Source organism: Geosmithia morbida (assembly GCF_012550715.1).
Source record: "Geosmithia morbida isolate 1262 chromosome Unknown scaffold_18, whole genome shotgun sequence".
NCBI lineage: Eukaryota > Fungi > Ascomycota > Sordariomycetes > Hypocreales > Bionectriaceae > Geosmithia > Geosmithia morbida.
In genome coordinates, this window is record NW_023336205.1 from 325,175 (window position 1) to 345,488 (window position 20,314).

Sequence of the window (20,314 nt, forward strand, 5' to 3'; positions counted from 1 at the left end):
ACGGGATATTCTACGTATTTTCCATCTAGAAAAACAAAGCAATGTTACACTGCCTACTCCGTATGATCAGCAGAGTTTTCTCCACTGCTAGTTTCATGTTGTTGTGTGTAGTCACATATGATATTATTATACAAGATTCCTCTTCTCATCAATCACTCCTCCTCTACTCCGTACTTCTCCCATCACCAAGAAAACCCGTCTACCCGGTACCTCTTAGAGGTCGCCTCTCTCTTCCTTCGAGGTCACATCGGTGGTCAATGGCCGACGGATGCCATGTCATTTGTTTCCGTACCACCTTCTTTGCCTGGTAATAATACGGATTTTTTGTAGATCTTCCATGGAAATAGCAATGTTCGTACCTTTCCTTCCATAGGTCCATAACATATCTGGGTCTCTTCTGTACTAACAGTCACCCCCCCCCCCAAAAAAAAAAACCGAAGTAGATGATGCGCAAGTCGGATACAGAAATAAGAACCAAGAACCACAAAGAAGTAAAGGAAGTAAAAGAAGGGGAAAAAAAACCCCTGAGGCGGGCTCTCAAAGGTTTAATTGCCTATCTCCCCAGGCACGTTGTACGCATGCAACGAAGACGACGTCGCCATGTTGGAGTCAACATACGGGCTCAGGACAGAAAACGGCGAGTTCTTGTCAGTGGGGGACGTCATGGACGCCGCCATAGTTGCTACAGTGGTAGCACCGGGATAAACCCCGTCACTGCTGCCGGCCGGACGAGCCGTGGCGAGAGGCGAGGTGGTGTGCTGATACAACGCGGTGGCAGTCATGTAGTCGGCACTCGCGAACTGCGCTCCCTCATCATGACCTCGATGGGCGTAGGCGCTGTCGCCGCCGGACGAAGGTGGCGCGTAGACGGACATTCCCGAGACGGAGGTCCTGTCACTGCTCCCACTGGAAGGGGAGTGTGCTTCGGACGCTGTCTCGCCAGAGCCCCTCCTCCCCCAGGCCGTAGTCTGCATGGCGACGCTGCTTCCGTAGTCGCCTGCCATCCCCGGAAGACCCTTCATCTGGACCGTAGGCTGTTGCTGGTGTTGCAGCATACAGGCTCCCGCGGTATAGAGTCCGTTGTGGGCATACCCGACTACACCCTGGATGCTGTGGTCTCCGTAGTAATCGTGGGATGCCGGCCCCCATGGAACGTACCCTCTGCTCGCCTGGCTGGGCAGGTAGCCGTATCTCGACATGTTTCTGTAGACGTCGCCACCGGTCGAGCTGCCATCGTAGGTCATGGTGGTGGAAGGAATATGTGTTGGCAGCGCTTCAAGGACGCCTCCTCGCAGCTGCTGATGGCCTCGATTGTCTTCCAGGATGCTCCTTGTGTAGAGACTCTCGGACTTGAAGTGGTCTGCGTCATGAGAGGACATCTAGTCATGACATTGAAATGGTTTAGCAACTTTCCCGGTCCGCCCTGGCCCCCTTGGATGAAAATTCGGGGACTTACACGAAGAAACTGGCAGACGTTGATCCCGGCGTTTAAGCAATTTATGCACGGATCACCATTTCCATTATCACCACTGCAACGGATCTTTCTCTTCCTGCAGCGGCCGCACTGATACGGTGTGAGCACAGGTGCAGAAAGGGAGGGGAGGGGTTGTGTCGGCTTGGCAGAGAAGACTCACGGCAACAGGTATTCTCTTCCTCTGGGAACTACTGCTCCCTTCACTGTTTCTTTCAGAGTGATGTTGGTGATGGGCAGATGTCGAAGACATGTTGTACTGTCGCTTTCTGCGGTCCAGAGCGCTCAGTGTCTGCGCTTGTCGACAACGGTCCCTTTTTCTGCTAGTAAAGCGGTGGTGACTGTAGTGATGGGCTGCCTGAGTCGGGAGAAAGACAGGGTTGACCATGTTCTTATACTTGAGGTTCCCTCTGCAGTTCGAGATGGTCCATGGAATTTATCGCTTCAGCACACGAGTACCAAGACAGCAACGATAACAGCAACAACAGTAGCAGCAGCAGCAACAAGGTTCTACTGCTGGCCCCTCATCAGTCGGGCCAGGGTAGTGTGTCGGTGATTTCAATGTTACTCGCCTATCAAAGAGGGAAGTGTTTGTGTTTGATAAAAGAAGGAAGGGAAGAGGAAATGAAAGGGATGTTCGAGTGAAATATATCTATGTCCAGGGTTGAGTGATTGAGGTCACATATATAATAGTACACTCGGGGGATGTTAGTGTGAGAGCGTAAGAGAGACGAGAGATGTCTAACAACACCATGATGCTATGACAAAGTCAAAGGGAAGGGAGGGGGGGTGCAAGGTACATACATACATAGAGAGAGACAAACAGAAAAGGCCTACGTAGATGGGAACGAGACGGATAATGAAGTGGCAGGGGTCCGGACTCTGTAGAAGTACGGAGTATTCCTGCTAGCCATGTATGTTGTTGTACACCAGGTCGTGCAACTTGACCATCAAAAGGGAGTGGCTGTATGGAGGGGAAATGCAGCACCTCACCGGACGAGGCTTGTTCAGTCAATTTGTTCTACCACCTCTTTGGCAAGCTCATATTATTCGAAACGGACTGTTTTCCAGTCCATTCTCTGTAAGGAGTGTCAGGTCATAATGTGAGCCCTGGCCCTTTGGGTTGCTGCTGCTGTTGCCTTCCCTCGGATCTTGGGCGGTCTTGAGCGTCAACGTCGATCTGGACATGGGCGGATCATCAACATCCTCAACCACATCAAGATAGGGTCACCATTTGTGTCCCCTTCCCTCAGACGTGGCCTGTATACATGTATACCCATTCGTGCTGTCTGCATGTATGTTCAAGTCTGTTCCCCCCAAACCAAGTCTTCTGTTTGTGCCGCCGCGTGTATCCATGATGCCAAAATAGGAACGCGGCCCTGAACGAATTGGAACCTTCTCTCATCAATACATCGCTGACTGTCGAGTTTGATTGACATCAGGTTATACGAGACTCTGGCCAGTGCACGTCCCGCACATACATACGCGCACGACGCAGCGCAACGCATATACCACGTCTCCCCTTCTCGTCCATGTGTAACTGTTGAAATAAAGAGATAGGGGGATAGAGGTGACAACCCCATGATTTTCATGATGTAAGGCCATAGTTACTAGAAATGATTAGTCGTTCCCTGGTTCAACTTGTATTCAGAGTCGCTGTTGCCGCTCCAAACTCCAAACAGCCCCCCCTTTTCCCCAAATCAAACAACATGGCCCCTTTGATATCAAATTACGCCATGCTACTTCACCTGCCGTATATAAGCCGCATGCCCGCCCAAGCCATGGTCGATATACGCTACTAGTAGACAAGCTGAATACGATAATCATCTCTCTTGGCATGCTTTTGCAAGTCCATTGTAGGGACGAACCCCAACGCCGCGGTAGTGTAACTGGTTTTTTTTGAGAGAGAAGGTTATGGCAGACAGGCTCGGAGAAACGAGCTGGCATATATCGTCGTAGTCAATAATAGTAACGATAGCAGCAGCAGTGGTGGTACTCTTTCGATCTGTAGACACGATACAGCTGTACACCTGAGGCCGTCAAATCAGTCAAAGTGCACATATGGTACTTGATTAGACCCGTTGCACACCCTTCATTTCTGGGCGGTAATACAGGCCAGTTGTATTTGCACGGGGCAAACAAATATCCATGTACATACATACCAAGCCTCGATCGCTGCCATATGAGTGCTGTTGGTGTCCCAAAATACTTACATTTTCTATGGCAAACTTCTGTATGGCGGTAATAAGAAAGAGAGAGAGAGTCTACAAGAGACTTCTTTTCTTTCCTTCTCTACATCTCTTTCGTTTCCAATCTCTTTTTATTCCCACTTGGTTTTCATTCTGCTGCCGACGACTTACACGGTGAACTCCCAGCACCCAACTAGGAATACTATACCTAGATACATTAGATAAGAAACAAAAACAAGTCATGGCCCTTTCTTATAAGACGGCTTAATTGTGCAACGGTAATCAGTCAGTAGACGAGGAGGGGTGTCAGAAAGAGAAAGAAAAAGAAAGGATTCATTGGCGTTGGTCGAATCATCAGGTACAAACGCCAGGTAGTGAAAATGTTCAAGTTGAGCCGTGTTTAGGCCACCCATCATCATCATCCATCGGTACCTGAGACACCCACGTCTTGACCGCCACAATGGAGAGATTCAAGTGTCTGTTTTCGACCGAATGGAGACTGCCGTCAAAGCGTTGGTGGGGGGCAACAGGATCAACGGAGCATGGCATAACCCACCCCCCGCGCGCGCGCGTAAGGCTAAACAACCCCCCATTGTCCCGTCATCTGGAAAATTGCATGGAACGTTTCGCCCAAAAGTACATATTGACAGGAGAGTAAGCAACCCTCCAATACGCAGACATGACGGCCCGGAGCGCATGTATGTCAGGTCCGAAGAAGCAGGAGAAAGAAGGGTGGGATCAACTGTGAGAAGCCGGCCCATATTTTTGTTCCCGAAGAGTGTTCCTGGATGCGCGGCGCGGTACTGTTCCCGTCGTTGTCACCCGCTTGAGATATTTGCCCTCGTAACTGAGATCTAGATCGTATATGGTGACTATACTTTGTGGCCGCCACCAGGGCCATGGTTGTTACATAGAGGGGGAGGGCTCAGTATGAAATCACCATACAAAGCACTCATGAGAGAGTGTACGAGGAGATATAGTGATACCCAACAAAAAGGTACAACGAGTACAAATCGCTAAACGTATCCGTCTTATATCCCAGGTCCAATTTATCTGAAACGAATCAGTACGTCGTAGTTGGCGCGGAAATCTCTTGTAGTCTGGGCCTCGCACGATGATGATCAGCACTCTGTTCCGTGGCAAAGATGGCATGTGCAACTATATTTTCTTGTTTCTTTTATTTCTATTTCTATCGAAATGTATAGAAGAGAGGAAACGTATAGTGTTTCCCCTTACATTGATCACACAAGACACACACAACACTACCTGGATGTCTTACCCGTAGCTTGCACAGCATCAAAGCAAGGCTTTAACCGAAAAGAAAGTAAAGACAGAGGTCGACTTGGTCGATACATAACATCCAATTGGAAGACTTTAGGATGAGCGGTGTCATCTTGTGTCTGTAAGACCATACACTGGATCTATAGCGTGTCCTTTTGATCATCGCCGGATAGGATCCCCACGCTTGTTGTGTGTTACCACTCCCTTGGATGCGTGTGTGTGTGTGTGTGCAAGGCTAAAGAGCGGTATGCGAATCTCCAACGACGACGGCCAATCAGGAAAAAAAGGCATGACAGCAAATTTTCAGCCTCGAGAGAGAAGAAAGAAACCAAGGTACCATAGGTATCCACCTAGTGTGGTAGCACCATATGAAGGATACAGCGGATGCCAGCATGATGATTGTGCAACGAGTGCCGCCTTCGCCTTGATGACACGCTGGACGGAGGAACTTCCATCGGACGCCCGTCGTTTTGCGCCGGGGGTGTGCGGGATGTAGTTCGACCTGCCAGAGAGAAATGCAAATCGCCTACATGACCGGCCCTTCAACGGTTCAGGATGCAATGGGTTGGTTGGGCTGAGTTCTCAACACCACCACCACCACCACCACCACCACCACCACCACAGCTACACCCCTGACAGTAATCTGGGCTGAGGTATCGTAACTTATCGGATACGGACTCGGCTCCGTCCTTGTGGTGGTTACACCGAGGGGGGGGGGGGCATAATGGCGAGAGAAGAGAGCAGTCTCGTGGCTGTTGTGCACGTTGTCGCGGGAGAAGAAGGTGTGTGTATGGAAGGAGAAACCAGAAGAAGATACAACAGCAGCGCCATGTCTCGTCACGCGGGTCTCATGAGGAGAATCTACCTGAGGATGGGGACCAAGGCATGTATAAGCCGACGAAGAAAGAGGGCTGCGTCGTCTTGGTTGGTATATAAGAGGTAATAACGTAGAATTCCTCATTGGTGCCAAGTTTCTTTCTCCTTCTGTCTCTCGTCAAGGATGGGTGTACCGCCTGGGTCCATGGTACCCACCATCTCGATGTTCTAAACGCGAGAGAGAGAGAGAGAGAGAGAGAGAGAGAGAGTAACACACGCCATGACCATCATCGGATGCTAATGGCTGCTTCCCCGAGGTGACGTGAGAAGGCTGCCAGACTGCGGAGAAGCGAAGGCACGCTCCGTTCTGGCTGACTCCTCGGTCCATACATCAGGTGCTTTTTTGTCTGCCCCCCATTTCCAGCCTCGACAAGTTCCTCCCCAATGCGCATCATGTTAGCGCCGGGAAGGGAGGGGGCGTGCGATTGTATTGTCCCGTGCGGCTGAACCTGCAAGGCAAATAGATTGCTGGCAGTACCATGTGTGCGTGTGTATATATGTTTTAACTTGCGTTTTTGAAATTGGAAAAGGGGTATCACATAAACGTAGACTGCTCAGAAGATGAAGTGGCCGTTTACAAAGTCTTGTTGCAGAGGACGACTTTCTGCAACGCTCACCGGCTCGATCTGTAGCCATCGCCGCGTCGGTGGCGGTCTCGGTTGAGGCGTCCATCGTCTCGATGACGATTGCTGCCGCCGCTGACACCCCTGTCGTCACGCCAGTCTAAGCGGTTGTCACCCCCATCTTGTCTGCGATGGTGCGGGCTGCGACTGCGACGTCTTGTGTCACTCCCTCTTCCTCCTCGCCTGTCATTGTTGTAGTTACGGCGCTCAGAGGTATGACGTTCAGAGGGACGACGCTCCTCAGTACGGGGTATCTTGTCTTCTCCCTCCCCGCGCGGCTGCCCAGCCCTCCTCTTGTCGTGCCTCCCCTTCATCTCCTCATCACCGTAGATCATACCATACGACTTACCCGACGTCCTCTCCCCCTCATCCCTGTACTGCCTCCGCTTTTCGAGCTCCTTGACACCGCCCCATCCTCCACCGCGCGCATTGTTCTTGCGCTTAGCATTCGTATCGTTCCTCCACACGTCGCTCAGCTTGCTCACACTCTGCGAGAAGTCAACGTGGATACGCCGGTCATCGATAAGCACATCCTGCATCTTGAAGTAGGCGGCCTCGCAAGACGCCTTATCCTCGTACTCGATGAAGGCGTATTGCAGACTGTCGCCCGTCTTGTGGTCACGGATAACCTCGCAGCTAAGGATCTTGCCGAACCGGCCAAAGATGAGCTCCAAGTCCTCGTCACCCGTAACCGGGTTGAGCTTGCATACGAAGAGCACGTTCTCCGGCGGCTTCACCTCAGCAAAGGGAAGGTCGCCCATCATCTCGAGCGTCAAAGCCTGCGCCTTGGCCTCCCTGTCGCGCCTGCGCTTCTCTAGTTCCTCCTCTGGCACGGCATCATCGGCGTGCAGCGCCGCCTCGTCGGCTATGCGCACCGTCTTGAGCTGCTGTTCCGTCGGGGCCGGGGAAGCACTGGGTTCGCGCAGTCCGCTGGGGTCCGGGTATGGGTCATCCAACACGACAGTATGCTTTATTCGAATGTCGATGAGCGGGTATCCCTTGTCGTCCACCACCGCAACGTTGATCTTCTCCAGCACGTCGAAACCTTCCACCACCTTGCCGAAGATGGCTGCCTTGCCGTCAAGGTAGTCTGTCTCCTCGCCCAGCGTTATTATAAATTGTGATCCGGCCATGCGTGTATCAGGGTCCGATAGAAGAGGCACTGTCGCCATGCTGACGGTCCCGCGTTCGAGGTGCTTCAGCTTCGGATGGAACAAGGCCGGAAACGTCCGTTGTGAAGGGTCACCCGATGTGAGACCCCATATCGAACTACCGCCATCGGATTCTTTCGCCAGGGGCCCGAGAGGATCGCCCGTCTGAAAGGAAAAGTCCTTTTGTACCGAGTGTACGGGGGAGAAATTATAGTATTTGACCTTGCAGAGCTTCAGGAAGCTATCGTGGCGTGTTAGCGCTCTTGTTCCTTCCCATTGTTTTCCTTGTTCCTTGCTCTTCGTCTCTTGTCGGTTCCCATCTTCCTCTGCTTTTTTTCTCTTTTGACTCACTTTTCACATAGCTTCGGCGCATGGTCGACGAGAAGGTCGATGACAATGTCACCCTCGCTTGTTTCCAAAAGAACCGACATGGTTTACTTCTTATTGTAGAACAGAATGATGGATGGCGGGAGCTCAAGATGTCCAACCTGATCAAAGGCTTGCTGCATCCGGCACCAGCCGACAATCTGCCGTCATGGTACCTGGCACGTGATTTCTGGCTCTTATCGATATACTTCATCAACGACGATTTATCGATAGCATTTACACTCAACGTCGTTATTACCAGATACAACGTAGATCCTTCTCTGAAGTAAAACGGTAGAGCCAATCCAAATAAGCTGGCCTCAGATGTTGCCATGAAACTGAACTGTTCAATTACGATACAATTACCCCCAATTTCGAAGCCCCAGTTCTCCTCAGGGGAGGGAGGATAAAAGGAGAAAATAAAAGGAGAGAAAAAGAGACTCACGCTCAAGGTCCCTAATAACAGTCTAGCAAAGCGTCTTGGCAACGCTTGTCTCTTTTCCCTCCGAAATGGCAAGCGACCCTCTCTCCCTCTCTCACTCTCGGAATTTTCTCCTCTAGTTACTCGGGAATTATTGTTCGCATTGTTGTGCACATATCCTTGTTGATTTTTCCATTCAGACAAAGGAGAAGAAAAGAACCAGTGTCAATGATCTCATAGACTCGCGCTCCCTACGTATTCCCCCGCATCGAGGACTATTTTGACTGAGTAGGACTACTTACTACAAGACCACTCTTCATTAGTAGTGTATACTATAAGTAATCAAGTGGTATGTGTCTGACGCTTCCATTACCTCGTCAACAGCTGAGACACCTGCCAGGACACCATCATCATTAGACTTTACGCGGGCTCAAACTCCAGACGTCAGTTTGACCACGCGCTGTTACTATTGCATAGTTCGCCATCGCCCTTGATTATCGTTGCGCATCAGCGAGTAGATCAACGTGTCAAGGATAGAAGGCAAAAAAACAAATTATTGTTTGAGCCAGTTCCAGATTCCCAAACTTCCCCGCCTCCTAAGCAGGCCAGTTCACGTATGATTTGTGTTTTCAAAGTATGAATCAAGAATATGCGTGTACGTGTGCGTATGTGTATGTGTCCGTGTATACCATCCGATGCATGATGTAAGTTGTAAGTTCATTGAAGACTGCAATAGACATGTCAATGTCCTCTCCGTAAGGAGAAACAAGAATCACGCCATATGATGTTCACCGGTAAAAGCCCAAAAAAACAGAACGGATGCATTAGCCTCGCACCCCCTAAACCCATGAGACGAAGCAAGTAATCAATTACCATATCCCGATGTTCCCATGTCCCATGTTTTCCGAAATATTCCTAGAGTATATGAAACAAAGATAAAAATGAAACTAAAGCAAGAAAAAAAAAGGGAGGGAAGAGCCGTCAAACGCCGTGACTGCGTAGCTAGCAGGTATCCGTGAAACGCCGTATCCAATGCAGTAGGAAAGGGTAAGATATCAACGCCCGGCGCTGTCAACATGCCTAGGCGTCCCAAGTACATGTGGTATTATAAAGAATGGATGAGAAGGAAATAAAAGTTTGTCAGTGGCATTGACCATGGACATCAGTCGGTAGTAGAGCTACGTCTCCGGCGTCCGGAGCGTAGCTCCTTTTCCGTCTCCATCAAGCGGGACTGCACCCAGAGGCGGGCAGACTGGTTGCTGCGGACAGATTCGCAGTTGAGAAGCTCTGTTAGAGCACGCTTGATGCTCTCGTCGATGTCGAACAGGCGGCGCTCCTCGATCGTAATCTCCTCAAGCGTCTCCTCGTCGGGTATCGTGTCGAGGGTCTCGGACATCTCGTCATAGCCGCTGCAACGGGCGTGGGCACGGTGGTGGCGGCGCTCCCGATTCGGAGATGTATCAGGCGAGGAGAGGTTGGAAGAGGCGCTGGTGACGGTGGACAGCGAGGCTGGTCGCAGCTGGCGGAGATGGCTGCAAAGATGGTCGCGAACAGTCTGCAGATCCACGTATTCCTGCATGGCCTGATCGTAATTGTGCATCAAGGTCGCCATTTTGATGCGTTTCGTGCTGAAGGCGTAGGCTGTGGGCAGTGAGTTTGACTCTAAGGCCCGTAATGACGAAACCATTGGGCCGGGCCGATGTTGTGTGTATCGGCCGGTTGGATGGTAGATGTAAGAGAACGAGCAGCGAGCGGCAAGGCGAAGAGATGTATTGGCGTAGAATCACGGCTAACAGTTGTCCATGAGATGAAAATAGTACTCGTATTACCCGCCTGAAAAGACCGAGTTACAATTATGACCCGGGTTCCCCAGGCTTGGCGCGCAGGGAGACGGTAAAAGAGGTGGGTTGAGGTCTGAGGTCTAGACTGGTCGCGGGATGAAAGCAGAAGTCGACTGTCTTTTCGTCGCCGCCTTTCTTTCTTCTTTCCCCTTGGCAGTAACGAGTAAGAGCAGGAGTCTGCCGGGAAAGGGTGTGAGGTGGTGAAAAAGGGTGAGGAGACGGCGAGGTGAGAGAGAGAAAGGTGTAAGGTGTGTATGAGGCAGAGAAAGGAAATGAGAGGGATGATATTACCGGCTTGCGGGTGACGAGATTGAAGACCAGGCAGGGATCGGGTGGGCTAGCGGAAATCGTCGCGGTTTAATGGTTTATATGGCGATAAATGGGACCCCGGGCTGCTGCACCAGCGAGAATTTAAGAAAGCAAGTGGGCAAAGCACGGTCCAGCTCCACCCAAAGATGGAAGTTGGCTGCAGCAAATTGGCGCTCTTTTAGTCTTTTTGCAAGTTCGGGTCCACAGGCTGAGCACGAACACAGGCCAACCGCCAAAGGGAAATACTCGTACAGTAGCGTGGCTGGATGGTGGCCGGTGCTGGTGATTCCCGAAAGATAAGGTAAGATGGGCAGCAAACAACTCTCCAGCTATTATGTCGTAGGACAGAGCAAACAAGCTCAAGCTCAGACTGGTTTCAATTCAGAATGTCGTTTCTGGCCCCCCTTTGCGTACTGGAGTGCACGGTATGACGATGAGGAGTTTGGTGTCCCGTCGTAGTATGGCGTAATATAGCACATAGGCTGGTGTTGCTCAGTTGTAATAGCATGCAACGACCGACCGAAACCCCGAGGCGAAGGCTTATGCCGAGCGGTTCTCGTACTTGGTGGTAGTCGTACCCGTACCCGTGCCAAATGCGGAATGGGTTGTTGGTACTAAATGGGGTTATGGAAGGCGGCGCCTCTCAGACAAGTAGAGGGTGGGTACGATATGTTGCAGCATAATAATGATACTCGTTGTACTCGTACGAAGTACGGAGTACATGTAGTGGTATGTATCACTCCGTAGGGATACGAGCCTTTGAGAGCGGCTTTTGGGTCCCTGGGTCTTTGAGTCCTTGTTTAGTGGTGCCCGACTTGAGGGCCAGCCGCAGGATGTTATCGCAGTACATATATATACATGCATGTATGTGCAGGGAGTCAATGGAGTAATGCAGCACGGAGTAATAATCTTGAATGCCGACAGGATGTGGGAGAGTGTTGTAACTGTACAGATCTGTACTCGTAGTGAATGAAGTAACATGAACATGCTATCGAGTCTTATGTTGAGGTGAAGGGGATGAGGAGACGAAGATATGACGGTGATGGTGCTGGAATGAGACAAAGCCACGGAAAAGGTTTTTTTTTTGTCAAGAAGAATGAATGAGAAGGAGCCACGGACTCACTCGTATTTATTAATAACAACCAGTGGCTCCTTCCTTGATGCTGATACCGCCACATTCACCCCCTCACTACGACATTTTGATTGTGCCAGGATTACAGAGTAATTAAGTGCGTGTATCGCAGTCCTGGGTCACGAAAATGGGTGCCCCAAGCACCAGTTTTCCACCATCTCCCAGCACCATTCTATGTGCCGGCCAGGGTTGTGGTCATATACTACCTTCTAGACTCATATGTAAAGTTAACTGTGCTGACACCGGAAGCTATACGCAACCGATATAAGGGGAAACAGGTTCAAGGGAAAGGAGGAATAAGTAGGGAATTCTTGCTAAGGAGAATGGAGCCCAGCCTAGGCAAGCTGGGATCCTGAGATGTCGGGTCCAACTCCACATCCCAAAGCAGGTCAGGTAGTCCAGGACTTGGTTTTTTTTAAAAAAAGCACGTCAAGTCCAGTTTCATAGAATTAATCAAGAACTTTCACCCCGATCAACTACAACCTCTACCATGATAAAATAAGAAGCTTGAGCTGTAACGCTCGGCAACCAGATTGGCGCCTTCAGCCGTCATTCTGTTTTTATATTATTCATGGTTAGAACAGCATTGTACCAATGTGCGACAAGGAGTCATAGAATAGGCATATGTTTATATCACGGCAAACCACAAAACACCTCGATTGAAATAGGTAATTAGATGATAGCCTGCACAAACGGATTTTATATATCCATTTTATCCACTTCCTATGTAGAAAGCATACGCCCTCGTAGAACGTATAAGAGACAGATATCGTGTCCCACTCGTTCTACTAACACCACTAACACTCACTCACTATGAGTAAATCGGGTACTTCCTGTGTACCAACGCAAGCAGGTGCGACTTTCCTCGTGACAAGCAAAGCTCTTCTCATAAAGGCCAAGGGCATTGCAAGCAAAGACGACGTATCCTCCTCTAAGGAACCTTTTTTCTACGAGCATTGGTGCATCCGTAATGTGACAAGTGGAGGGACCTCCCCTGGTATCTGAGGTACGAGTAAAGAGAATCCTCTTATTTACATCCGAGACTCTTCGCAGACCTACCATCGTGATCTGCCTTTTCGACCGCGGTACTTGAGATTGCTGTGTTCGCGCACAAGCTTCATTGAACACAATGTATGAGACATCGATCCTATCCGGGTTAGCTGTTCAGAGCCAACCGTGCGCTGTTCTACACTCCCGCGCTCGGTGCCACCACGCGACGCGCAAGTTGCGTTCGGCGGTCGAAATTGAGGCATACGTTTGAGAAACGATCGGTAGTCTCTGCCGTCCACTGGTGAACAAAGAGCTGTTCGTCCGTAGCTGCACTTCGTTGGCTGTCCGCATCAGTACACGTGATTCACGACAGATGACTATTGGTGCTGGATAGCGCTCGGCGCTGTGCATCTGCGGGCTCTTCCTCGTAGGATCACCTCGTAACTCACACCAGATGATGTGAGGCTACGTTTGATCCGAAAGCGGGAGGATAACTTGATTGATGTTGTAGCAGGAAGCTACTATCTAGCTCTTGTGGGAATGTGTATACCCGGCGCATTGTTCCGCCGGACTCGTAGGTCAGATCCACAGTGCCGCGAGCAAGACGGATAGATTGTGCTCAACGCCCTTCCTAAAATTGGCATGTTAGATCACCTAACGTACAAATCGCGCGTGTTGCCACCGTCAAACAATACGACGGAAACAATTCATCTGTAGCTGCACTCTCTCGATTCCACCCCGCCCAGCTAGGGAAGCCTGAAAGCCAACGGTCTCAGTGCCTTAACCAACCGCCACTCCGTGCAAACGAATGCATGAATCACGATCCTGGTCGCGTAACATCAATATTTGCCGCTTGTATCATGGCCAGCGGGTTGTGACCGGCATCAAGTCATTGAGCAGGTAACCATCGCTACATAATCTCCAATGGGGGCCATTCGATGCACTTCGCTTTCGCCCACCATTTATATGTCCGAATAGCAGATAAAAGAAAATGCAAAATGGCAATTCCGTCGGTTACAGCAATTGCCTCTTTTCGGAAGCTTTGCGTGACGACTACGCCAAGTATGAGGGCCGTGCCGTTTCCCCGCCTACCATTGGTGTGGCTCTATAATTGGTGGGCGGGTGACGCAAGAGTTAAGGAGCGTATATCGTGAGAAGGCCATGCACGTCTTCACAAGCGAACTGACACTAGGAGGACGGAAGTTCAGTACATGTTTATGCCCCAAAGCACTGGGCTATCTAGGTCGAGAGAGCGCCTGTGCTACTCATAACGAGGGGAGCAGAAAGAGTCTAGTGGCCCGCCACCGCTTGTGAGCTGTCTAACAATATGGTTGGTTCTTCATGCTTCTACGCGTATATGATGTAGTAACAACCCACTCGGCTAGAAGGACGATATGCCATCGACCTCATTAGGAACCTTGAGCCAGTGGCCCTCGATCAGGTCTACATTCTCCAGGACATCCTTCGCCCGTCGTCCGAGGTGATGTCCGTCCAGGTCATCACCAAGAAATGTGGGCGCGTGCAGAAGGGAGTCCTCGTTTTCCAGTGCCTCCTACATGTATTACTGCACGATACAGTCCTACCGTCATGTTCCCCACAAATCGGCGGCCTTGTTTTTCGGCACCATCGCATCCTTGTGGGAGACCAGGCGGGCAATATCGTCGGCAAATGGAAACCAAGCACTTGTGCTGATAAAGGCGCCCAACCTCGGTGTATGAATTAAGCCGCGCCGGAGACACAGCCACGTCGACATACCTATAGCAGCGCCTTGGCCAGTGCCACCGAGAACGATGTGGCCGCCTTGCCGCCCAGTGTCTTCGTCTCAGAATCTATCTGATCATTTAGTTCCGTGACGGACTGCTTGAGTCCTGAGATCTGCAATTCCTGTCGCGCTTTGATGTATCTGCCGCGGCCGTGGAGAAGGATGGCTGTACATGTTATGCGTGTGGTGTGCTGTGGGCTCAGTGATGTGTATAGCACGGCCGTGAGAGAGCCGTGGACATCTTCGCGAAGAAGAATACTCAAAGCAAGAAAGTTGAGTACTCGTATCTTGGTCAAAAAAGTTGCACATGATCGGGAATTCGGGGAACCAGAAAGTGGGATCCGCGACTGCGACAAACACACGAACTACGAGGACTTCTATTTTTGTTCGAACTTGACCACCACCAGGAGTAACAGAGCCCAATTAAGAAGAGAAGCGAACCCGCGCAGGTCTACGGAGTAGACCATTCATCAGCTGCAATGCCACAAACTACGTGTCCGTCATGGGAGACGGGAGTCATCCCATTATGCGTTTGCTGTGCCACAATGGCAAGCATGAATACAGGAGATGTTAACAAGCAGACAAGGCGGACGAGCGACAACCAGTACATGAATGGAAATACATCAGGCGCCGTCACCCTCCGCCACTCTCTCCACACCTTGTGCGACAACAACTCCCGACCTCGTTGTTAGATATTATAGCTCCCTCAATATCTCTTGTTAGTTTCACCGGCACCGAACGACAGGCTGATCGGTAATCAACGCCGCTGACGACCTTGTGTTTGACAATAATCCATCTGTCTCACCTCTACATCATACGTCATGCCCACCGACGCAAGGGAAACGAGAAACGATGACTCTCATGTCGCCATGACGTCTCTCGCTTCTTCAGACCCTGGAAAGACAGTGGACCGAATGTCTGCGATCGTGATTGCTCTCAAGACTTCGAGGTCTGGCGGTGAGTATAGAACGTACACGAGGAGACCATTGCAGCCCTGAAATAGAATATTACAACCCTAGAATCTGACGGTAAAACAATTAAACAATAATACCACAGAGACGGATAAAAGCAAACAAACCTATTATCATCGGCTCACGGCATCGTCAACCACACCTCAAAGCCACTCAAGCGCAATGACCCCTCCTTTTTCCTTATTCTTCTCCCCCACTTCACTCGAGCCCTTAAAATTCCACGGGCTAGTATTACACCCGTTTTATGATAGCCGGCGTTGTAACACGGAGTAAGTTTTACTGCGCAGCATTGGCTGACCAACTGCCTTGACAGCCCTGTTTTTGAAGTTTAGAAATTCCTTGCCTTGCAGCCAGTGATCAACAGCACTACACTAAAGCGGGAGCACCATCCCGTCTCACTTGACTGCACCAGCATCGTGGTAAAGACATTTGTATAATCTTCCGATCTCCGTACTGGCTGCCTAGTAGAAGTCGACAAGCATACGAGACAGCACTGACAAATACTCGTACACTGCTGCTACGGAGTGCACCATGCCCGTACAACCAGTCATACGAGTACGAGTGTCCCCAAGTGGCCAGCCCGACTTTCCCCGCCCCTCGACATCCTTAAACACCCGTGACTTGATCAGGAATATTGCTTGGACTCGGTTGGAACGCATGTCATTTTCTTTACATCGCTACTATCGTAGTATATCCCAACAAAGCAACTACAGCCCACACAGACTGCCAACTTATGAATACTGCTCGCGCAACACTCCTCCTGTTAGGGGGTGCTCCGCACCACAACGCGCACAGCACTACAACACACATGTATCTTTTTTCTCGAGTAGCTGGAACCTCTGCCATATTAGGGGTAGTAAAGAGGCAGTATTATTATATCAAGTACGAGTGCGGACATGGAGTGCGGACATGGTGTACAGTTCTAACCAAGGATACAGATGTACTGATGCTCGTTTTTTTCAAGATGGCGCAAAATCTCCACCCATGTGCGCTAAATATTAGCCTCGTAATTACACCAGAATATTTACTTGTAAGTTTTTTTTCGGGGTTCTGCTGTATTAGCCTCTAGTCTCTAGCACTCCAGCTCTCGTCCGATCCCATTGCAGAACGATCGGCGCACGGGTGGCTCACGACGGCGTTCGCCGATGACCTTGAGCCTTGACGCTGACCGAGTAATAAATACTAGAGGACGGAGTGAATATCAATACCGTATGGGATTATCCGTGCTCTGTACGAGTAATGTCATGACCCGCCCCTGCCCCTGTACGTTATCTACCCTATGTCCTGAAACATGTGGCATCCAAGATTGTATGACGAAGCAGCTAGAGGCTGCTGCCACACTCATACCTGTAGATAGCCTCATAGATAGATTTCCTTCCTTTCAATTCAATCAAGTACGTACCAGGACACACACTCATCGACACAGGACGTACCAGTAGGCAGAGACCACTCTATTCATGTCTACCTACATCGTTTGTTGTCGCTAGCAGGAAGCACAAATGGCCAACTTGGAACGACGCTATCACAAGGAAACTAGTGTCTGAGGTTTTTTCCTCTCTTCTTTCTCCTTCTTTTGGTCGGAGAGAACAATGAATGTCATACATGATTCTCGCTGACGGAAGCAAAGGTGTTCATCTCATTCTATAACCCACTAGGTTCTCTTGCTGAAAACTACCTTGATACTCTGCATATACTCATAGCAACATCAACGCTATAAAACGGTCCCGTCTGCTCCTCGGGCGGCGGAACAGGAAAGTCCAATATGTCGACCATTAACCCTTGTTCTCGGCAAGAATCCAGAAACACATGGAAAGTCTTCTCGTTTCTCTCTGCCGCCGAAATGTACACATTCACATCGGGATAAAGCACAAAGAGTTCCCCCAGCGTAGCAACCAGCGCCGGCACCACCCTGTCATCGTACGTCACGTCGGCGCCCAGAACCACATCTACGGGTCTGCCGCCGTTCCAGTCCGTCTCCTCAGTCCCCACGAGCGCGTGTCCCCATTTAACGTCCATGGGTATTACCTGGTGTCTAGAATCCTGCAGGTCGTTGAGGAACAGGTTCTCGGGGAGGTTGTTGATAACGTCGTCGGACCCGTCAGAGGCAATGACACGCGCTGCGCCTAGGTGTCGGGCGCATAGGACCGAGAGATATCCCGTGCCCGCACCGAGTTCGAGAATTTCTTTGCCTCGGATGATTTCTGGACTCTGGCAGAGAAACTGGCCCAGGTGTAGACCCGCCTCCCACGTGCGTAGACCGGTTGTGCCTGATCCGGCGATGAGACTACGGTTCTCGAGGAGGGTGATGTATCGGTCGTCTTTCCAGTTACTGCTCTCGCTCCCGGTCTTGCGGCCGCTGCTACTGCTGCTGCTATGATCAGGTGGCATACCAGAGACATGATACGTAACGTAAAACTTCTTTTGCGACGACAAAATCTCTGGTGGGAGGGGTGTTGAGAGAAGGACTCCCATGGCGTCTAGGATATCGCCCGATACTTCCTACCTTTCGGCGTCAGACATACACATCTCTTTTCTCTTTCGTCCTCTTGGTTTTCTTTTAATCTGGCTAGCTCACATGTCGATCCCAGTCATCTATACTCTCTTCGATATGTGAGACGAGGTCTTTCAGCGTCTTGAACTTGAAGCGCACCGGTGGCTCGTAACGGATGGCCCCGTCGGCGAATATTTTGGCAAAGATGGCATCCTGTACCTCGGGAAGCCTGAGGATCTCGCGTCGTGGGATGTCTAGCTTGGCTTCCAGCTGTAGGTATTGATGGCAGTATCTGTCAACCTCTCTTGTCCAGGGCTGTGACATTCCCGTCTCGATTTTATCCTCGCAAGTTTTGTCTTCGATATTCGAACTTTCAATACATTGGATACAAGGGATGGCCCTGGAATAGTCAATCTTTCCCCGCAATTATATACGTCACAGCTCTTGGTTCTTTCCTTGATTACAACGCACTCGTACGAGTATTATGTGCATGTTCAGGGCCAGTAATATGTGCTGCACGCGACTGGTCGAGAGATGCGATGGTGTGGCAGCCTGTGGGTGGTATGGATGTGGCGTTACCTTGTATGTGGCGTTGCTTGGTGTGTATGTGTGTGGCTGAATACCCCGAAGATCGCCCGCTGGCTTACTTTAGTAATCAGCCTTTAAGCGAGGTGTGTGTAACGTCACGTGAGAGTCCGCACGAAAATTTCCTGCCATAGCCCCAAGTTGAGGGCCCCCACCAGCGCACACGCGAATTTCTTAGGGTTGGACCCAATTAATCTGAAGCCGGGCGGATTTTTTGCTCTGCGAGCACCTTCATCCATCAAAAGTTGACGACCCAACCCACGTCTCTCATAGCCAACCTCCCAGCAGAGACCACCAACCCCGACAAGCACATCATGGCGGACAACGACAGCCCCGTTACCCTGCGAACTCGCAAGTTCATCCGCAACCCTCTCCTGGGTCGCAAGCAGATGGTTGTGTGAGTAGTCCTCTTTTTGTGCCAATTCCCCTACCGCAAATCAATCCATTCATCCACCCTTGCCCTGTTGTCGATATTGGGACATGGTGGAAGAGACGGAGAATAGAAAGAAAAAAAAAAAGAAGAGAATACAACTGAGAATCGGTCTTTTTCCTTTACCCTCTCTCCATCGACAAAGTCTACGCCGAATCGAGAATGTTCCACCCTTATCGCAGGGTGAACGACGCGCGAAAAGTTTTCTACGCTGATGGGGAGAAGAGGGAAGGGACACGATCCTCAAACAACATGTCTTTATTGTACCGATCATCTGTGCCTGGAAAAGGACGATACAGAGCCAACACGTACTCATGCACACGCGAAGAGCGTTGACTGACCTGTGGCCTTTTTTTTGGGTAATTTATAGTGACATCCTGCACCCCAACCGTGCCAACATCTCCAAGGATGAGCTCCGCGAGAAGGTCGGCAGCCTGTACAAGGCCCAGAAGGATCAGATCTCTGTTTTCGGTCTCCGCACCCAGTTCGGTGGTGGCAAGACCACTGGCTTCGCTCTCGTCTACGACTCGCCCGAGGCTATGAAGAAGTTTGAGCCCCTGTACCGCCTTGTCCGCGTTGGCCTTGGTACCAAGCCCGAGCGCGCCAGCAGGCAGCAGCGTACGTTTCCTCTCCTCTCATATTCCCTCTCATTATCAAAGCCCCTCGGTATCGACCGAAAGAGGGGCCCTCTAGAAGAGAAAACATGATGCTAACCTCCTCACAGGCAAGCAGCGCAAGAACCGCCAGAAGACGCTGCGCGGTACGGCGAAGGTCAAGGGTGCCAAGGCGAAGAAGGAGAAATAGACGAATCACCAACGCATGCCAGGGTTGTCATAAAGGGCAAGGAGTTATGGAGGGTGTGGCAGTCTATGAAATTTTCTTACATCTTTCCACGTGGACTCGCTTCTTTTACGACCGCCGTGCCCAGCATCATTCGTTTCATTCTGTGATGCAGGCACTCCGGTAATTCTTGATTGGTTGGCAGCACCAACTCCTCTTGTTCTTGTTGAGCTCCTTTTTCTTCTTCTTTCTCTCGTTCATACCATGGGAGGAGGCTTACCAAAGGAGGGGAGAGGTACCATCTCTTTTCTTTCCTCTTCAATGCTTCTCATGATTTTCCTTCCTGCTCTCTTCCCGTTTCTTCCCCCCTCCCTTCTTCTTCTTGGTTGAAGTGACGAGATTTCGAAAAGAAAAAGGTCTTGTTGGGATTCTGGCGCCGCGGTTAGGAAAACAATCTCTTCCTAGGAAGGGGGTTTGGCTTTTTTCTCCTGTCAGGGGAAATATGGCCTTTGACAACTAGAACAAAAAAACAAAGCATGAATCTAACGGTGTTTCGGGTTACGGACCAGTTCACATAAAAAAAACTGTTATAAAAGTTATTATTTCTTTCTCGTGATGCACCAGGCCTACTTACCACTGTGCCTT

At 50.4% G+C, this 20,314-nt stretch overlaps 5 protein-coding genes across 5 annotated transcripts; 1 reads left to right on the forward strand and 4 right to left on the reverse strand.

The window, feature by feature from the left end:
• Positions 1 to 545: 545 nt before the first annotated feature.
• GMORB2_3480 (Fungal Zn(2)-Cys(6) binuclear cluster domain) lies at positions 546 to 1,859 on the reverse strand (the record flags this gene model as incomplete). Its single annotated transcript, XM_035465456.1, has 3 exons — positions 546 to 1,379; positions 1,457 to 1,564; positions 1,635 to 1,859. 3 exons carry the CDS (start codon positions 1,857 to 1,859, stop codon positions 546 to 548), a joined length of 1,167 nt encoding a protein of 388 aa, XP_035318721.1.
• A 4,577-nt stretch (positions 1,860 to 6,436) lies between these two features.
• On the reverse strand, positions 6,437 to 8,022 carry GMORB2_3481 (peptidyl-prolyl cis-trans isomerase-like 4; the record flags this gene model as incomplete). The annotated part of the gene is made up of 2 exons (XM_035465457.1): positions 6,437 to 7,832; positions 7,943 to 8,022. Coding segments are annotated over 2 exons (1,476 nt in total), but the record flags the coding sequence as incomplete, so codon positions are not given.
• Positions 8,023 to 9,540: 1,518 nt separating this feature from the next.
• Positions 9,541 to 9,990, reverse strand: GMORB2_3482 (uncharacterized protein; the record flags this gene model as incomplete). The annotated part of the gene is made up of 1 exon (XM_035465458.1): positions 9,541 to 9,990. The coding sequence occupies one exon, from the start codon at positions 9,988 to 9,990 to the stop codon at positions 9,541 to 9,543; it is 450 nt and encodes a 149-aa protein (XP_035318723.1).
• Positions 9,991 to 17,054: 7,064 nt separating this feature from the next.
• Positions 17,055 to 18,198, reverse strand: GMORB2_3483 (putative methyltransferase; the record flags this gene model as incomplete). Its single annotated transcript, XM_035465459.1, has 2 exons — positions 17,055 to 17,882; positions 17,959 to 18,198. 2 exons carry the CDS (start codon positions 18,196 to 18,198, stop codon positions 17,055 to 17,057), a joined length of 1,068 nt encoding a protein of 355 aa, XP_035318724.1.
• Positions 18,199 to 18,773: 575 nt separating this feature from the next.
• GMORB2_3484 (small subunit ribosomal protein S24e) lies at positions 18,774 to 19,693 on the forward strand (the record flags this gene model as incomplete). The annotated part of the gene is made up of 3 exons (XM_035465460.1): positions 18,774 to 18,856; positions 19,260 to 19,507; positions 19,614 to 19,693. 3 exons carry the CDS (start codon positions 18,774 to 18,776, stop codon positions 19,691 to 19,693), a joined length of 411 nt encoding a protein of 136 aa, XP_035318725.1.
• Between the last annotated feature and the right edge of the window lie 621 nt (positions 19,694 to 20,314).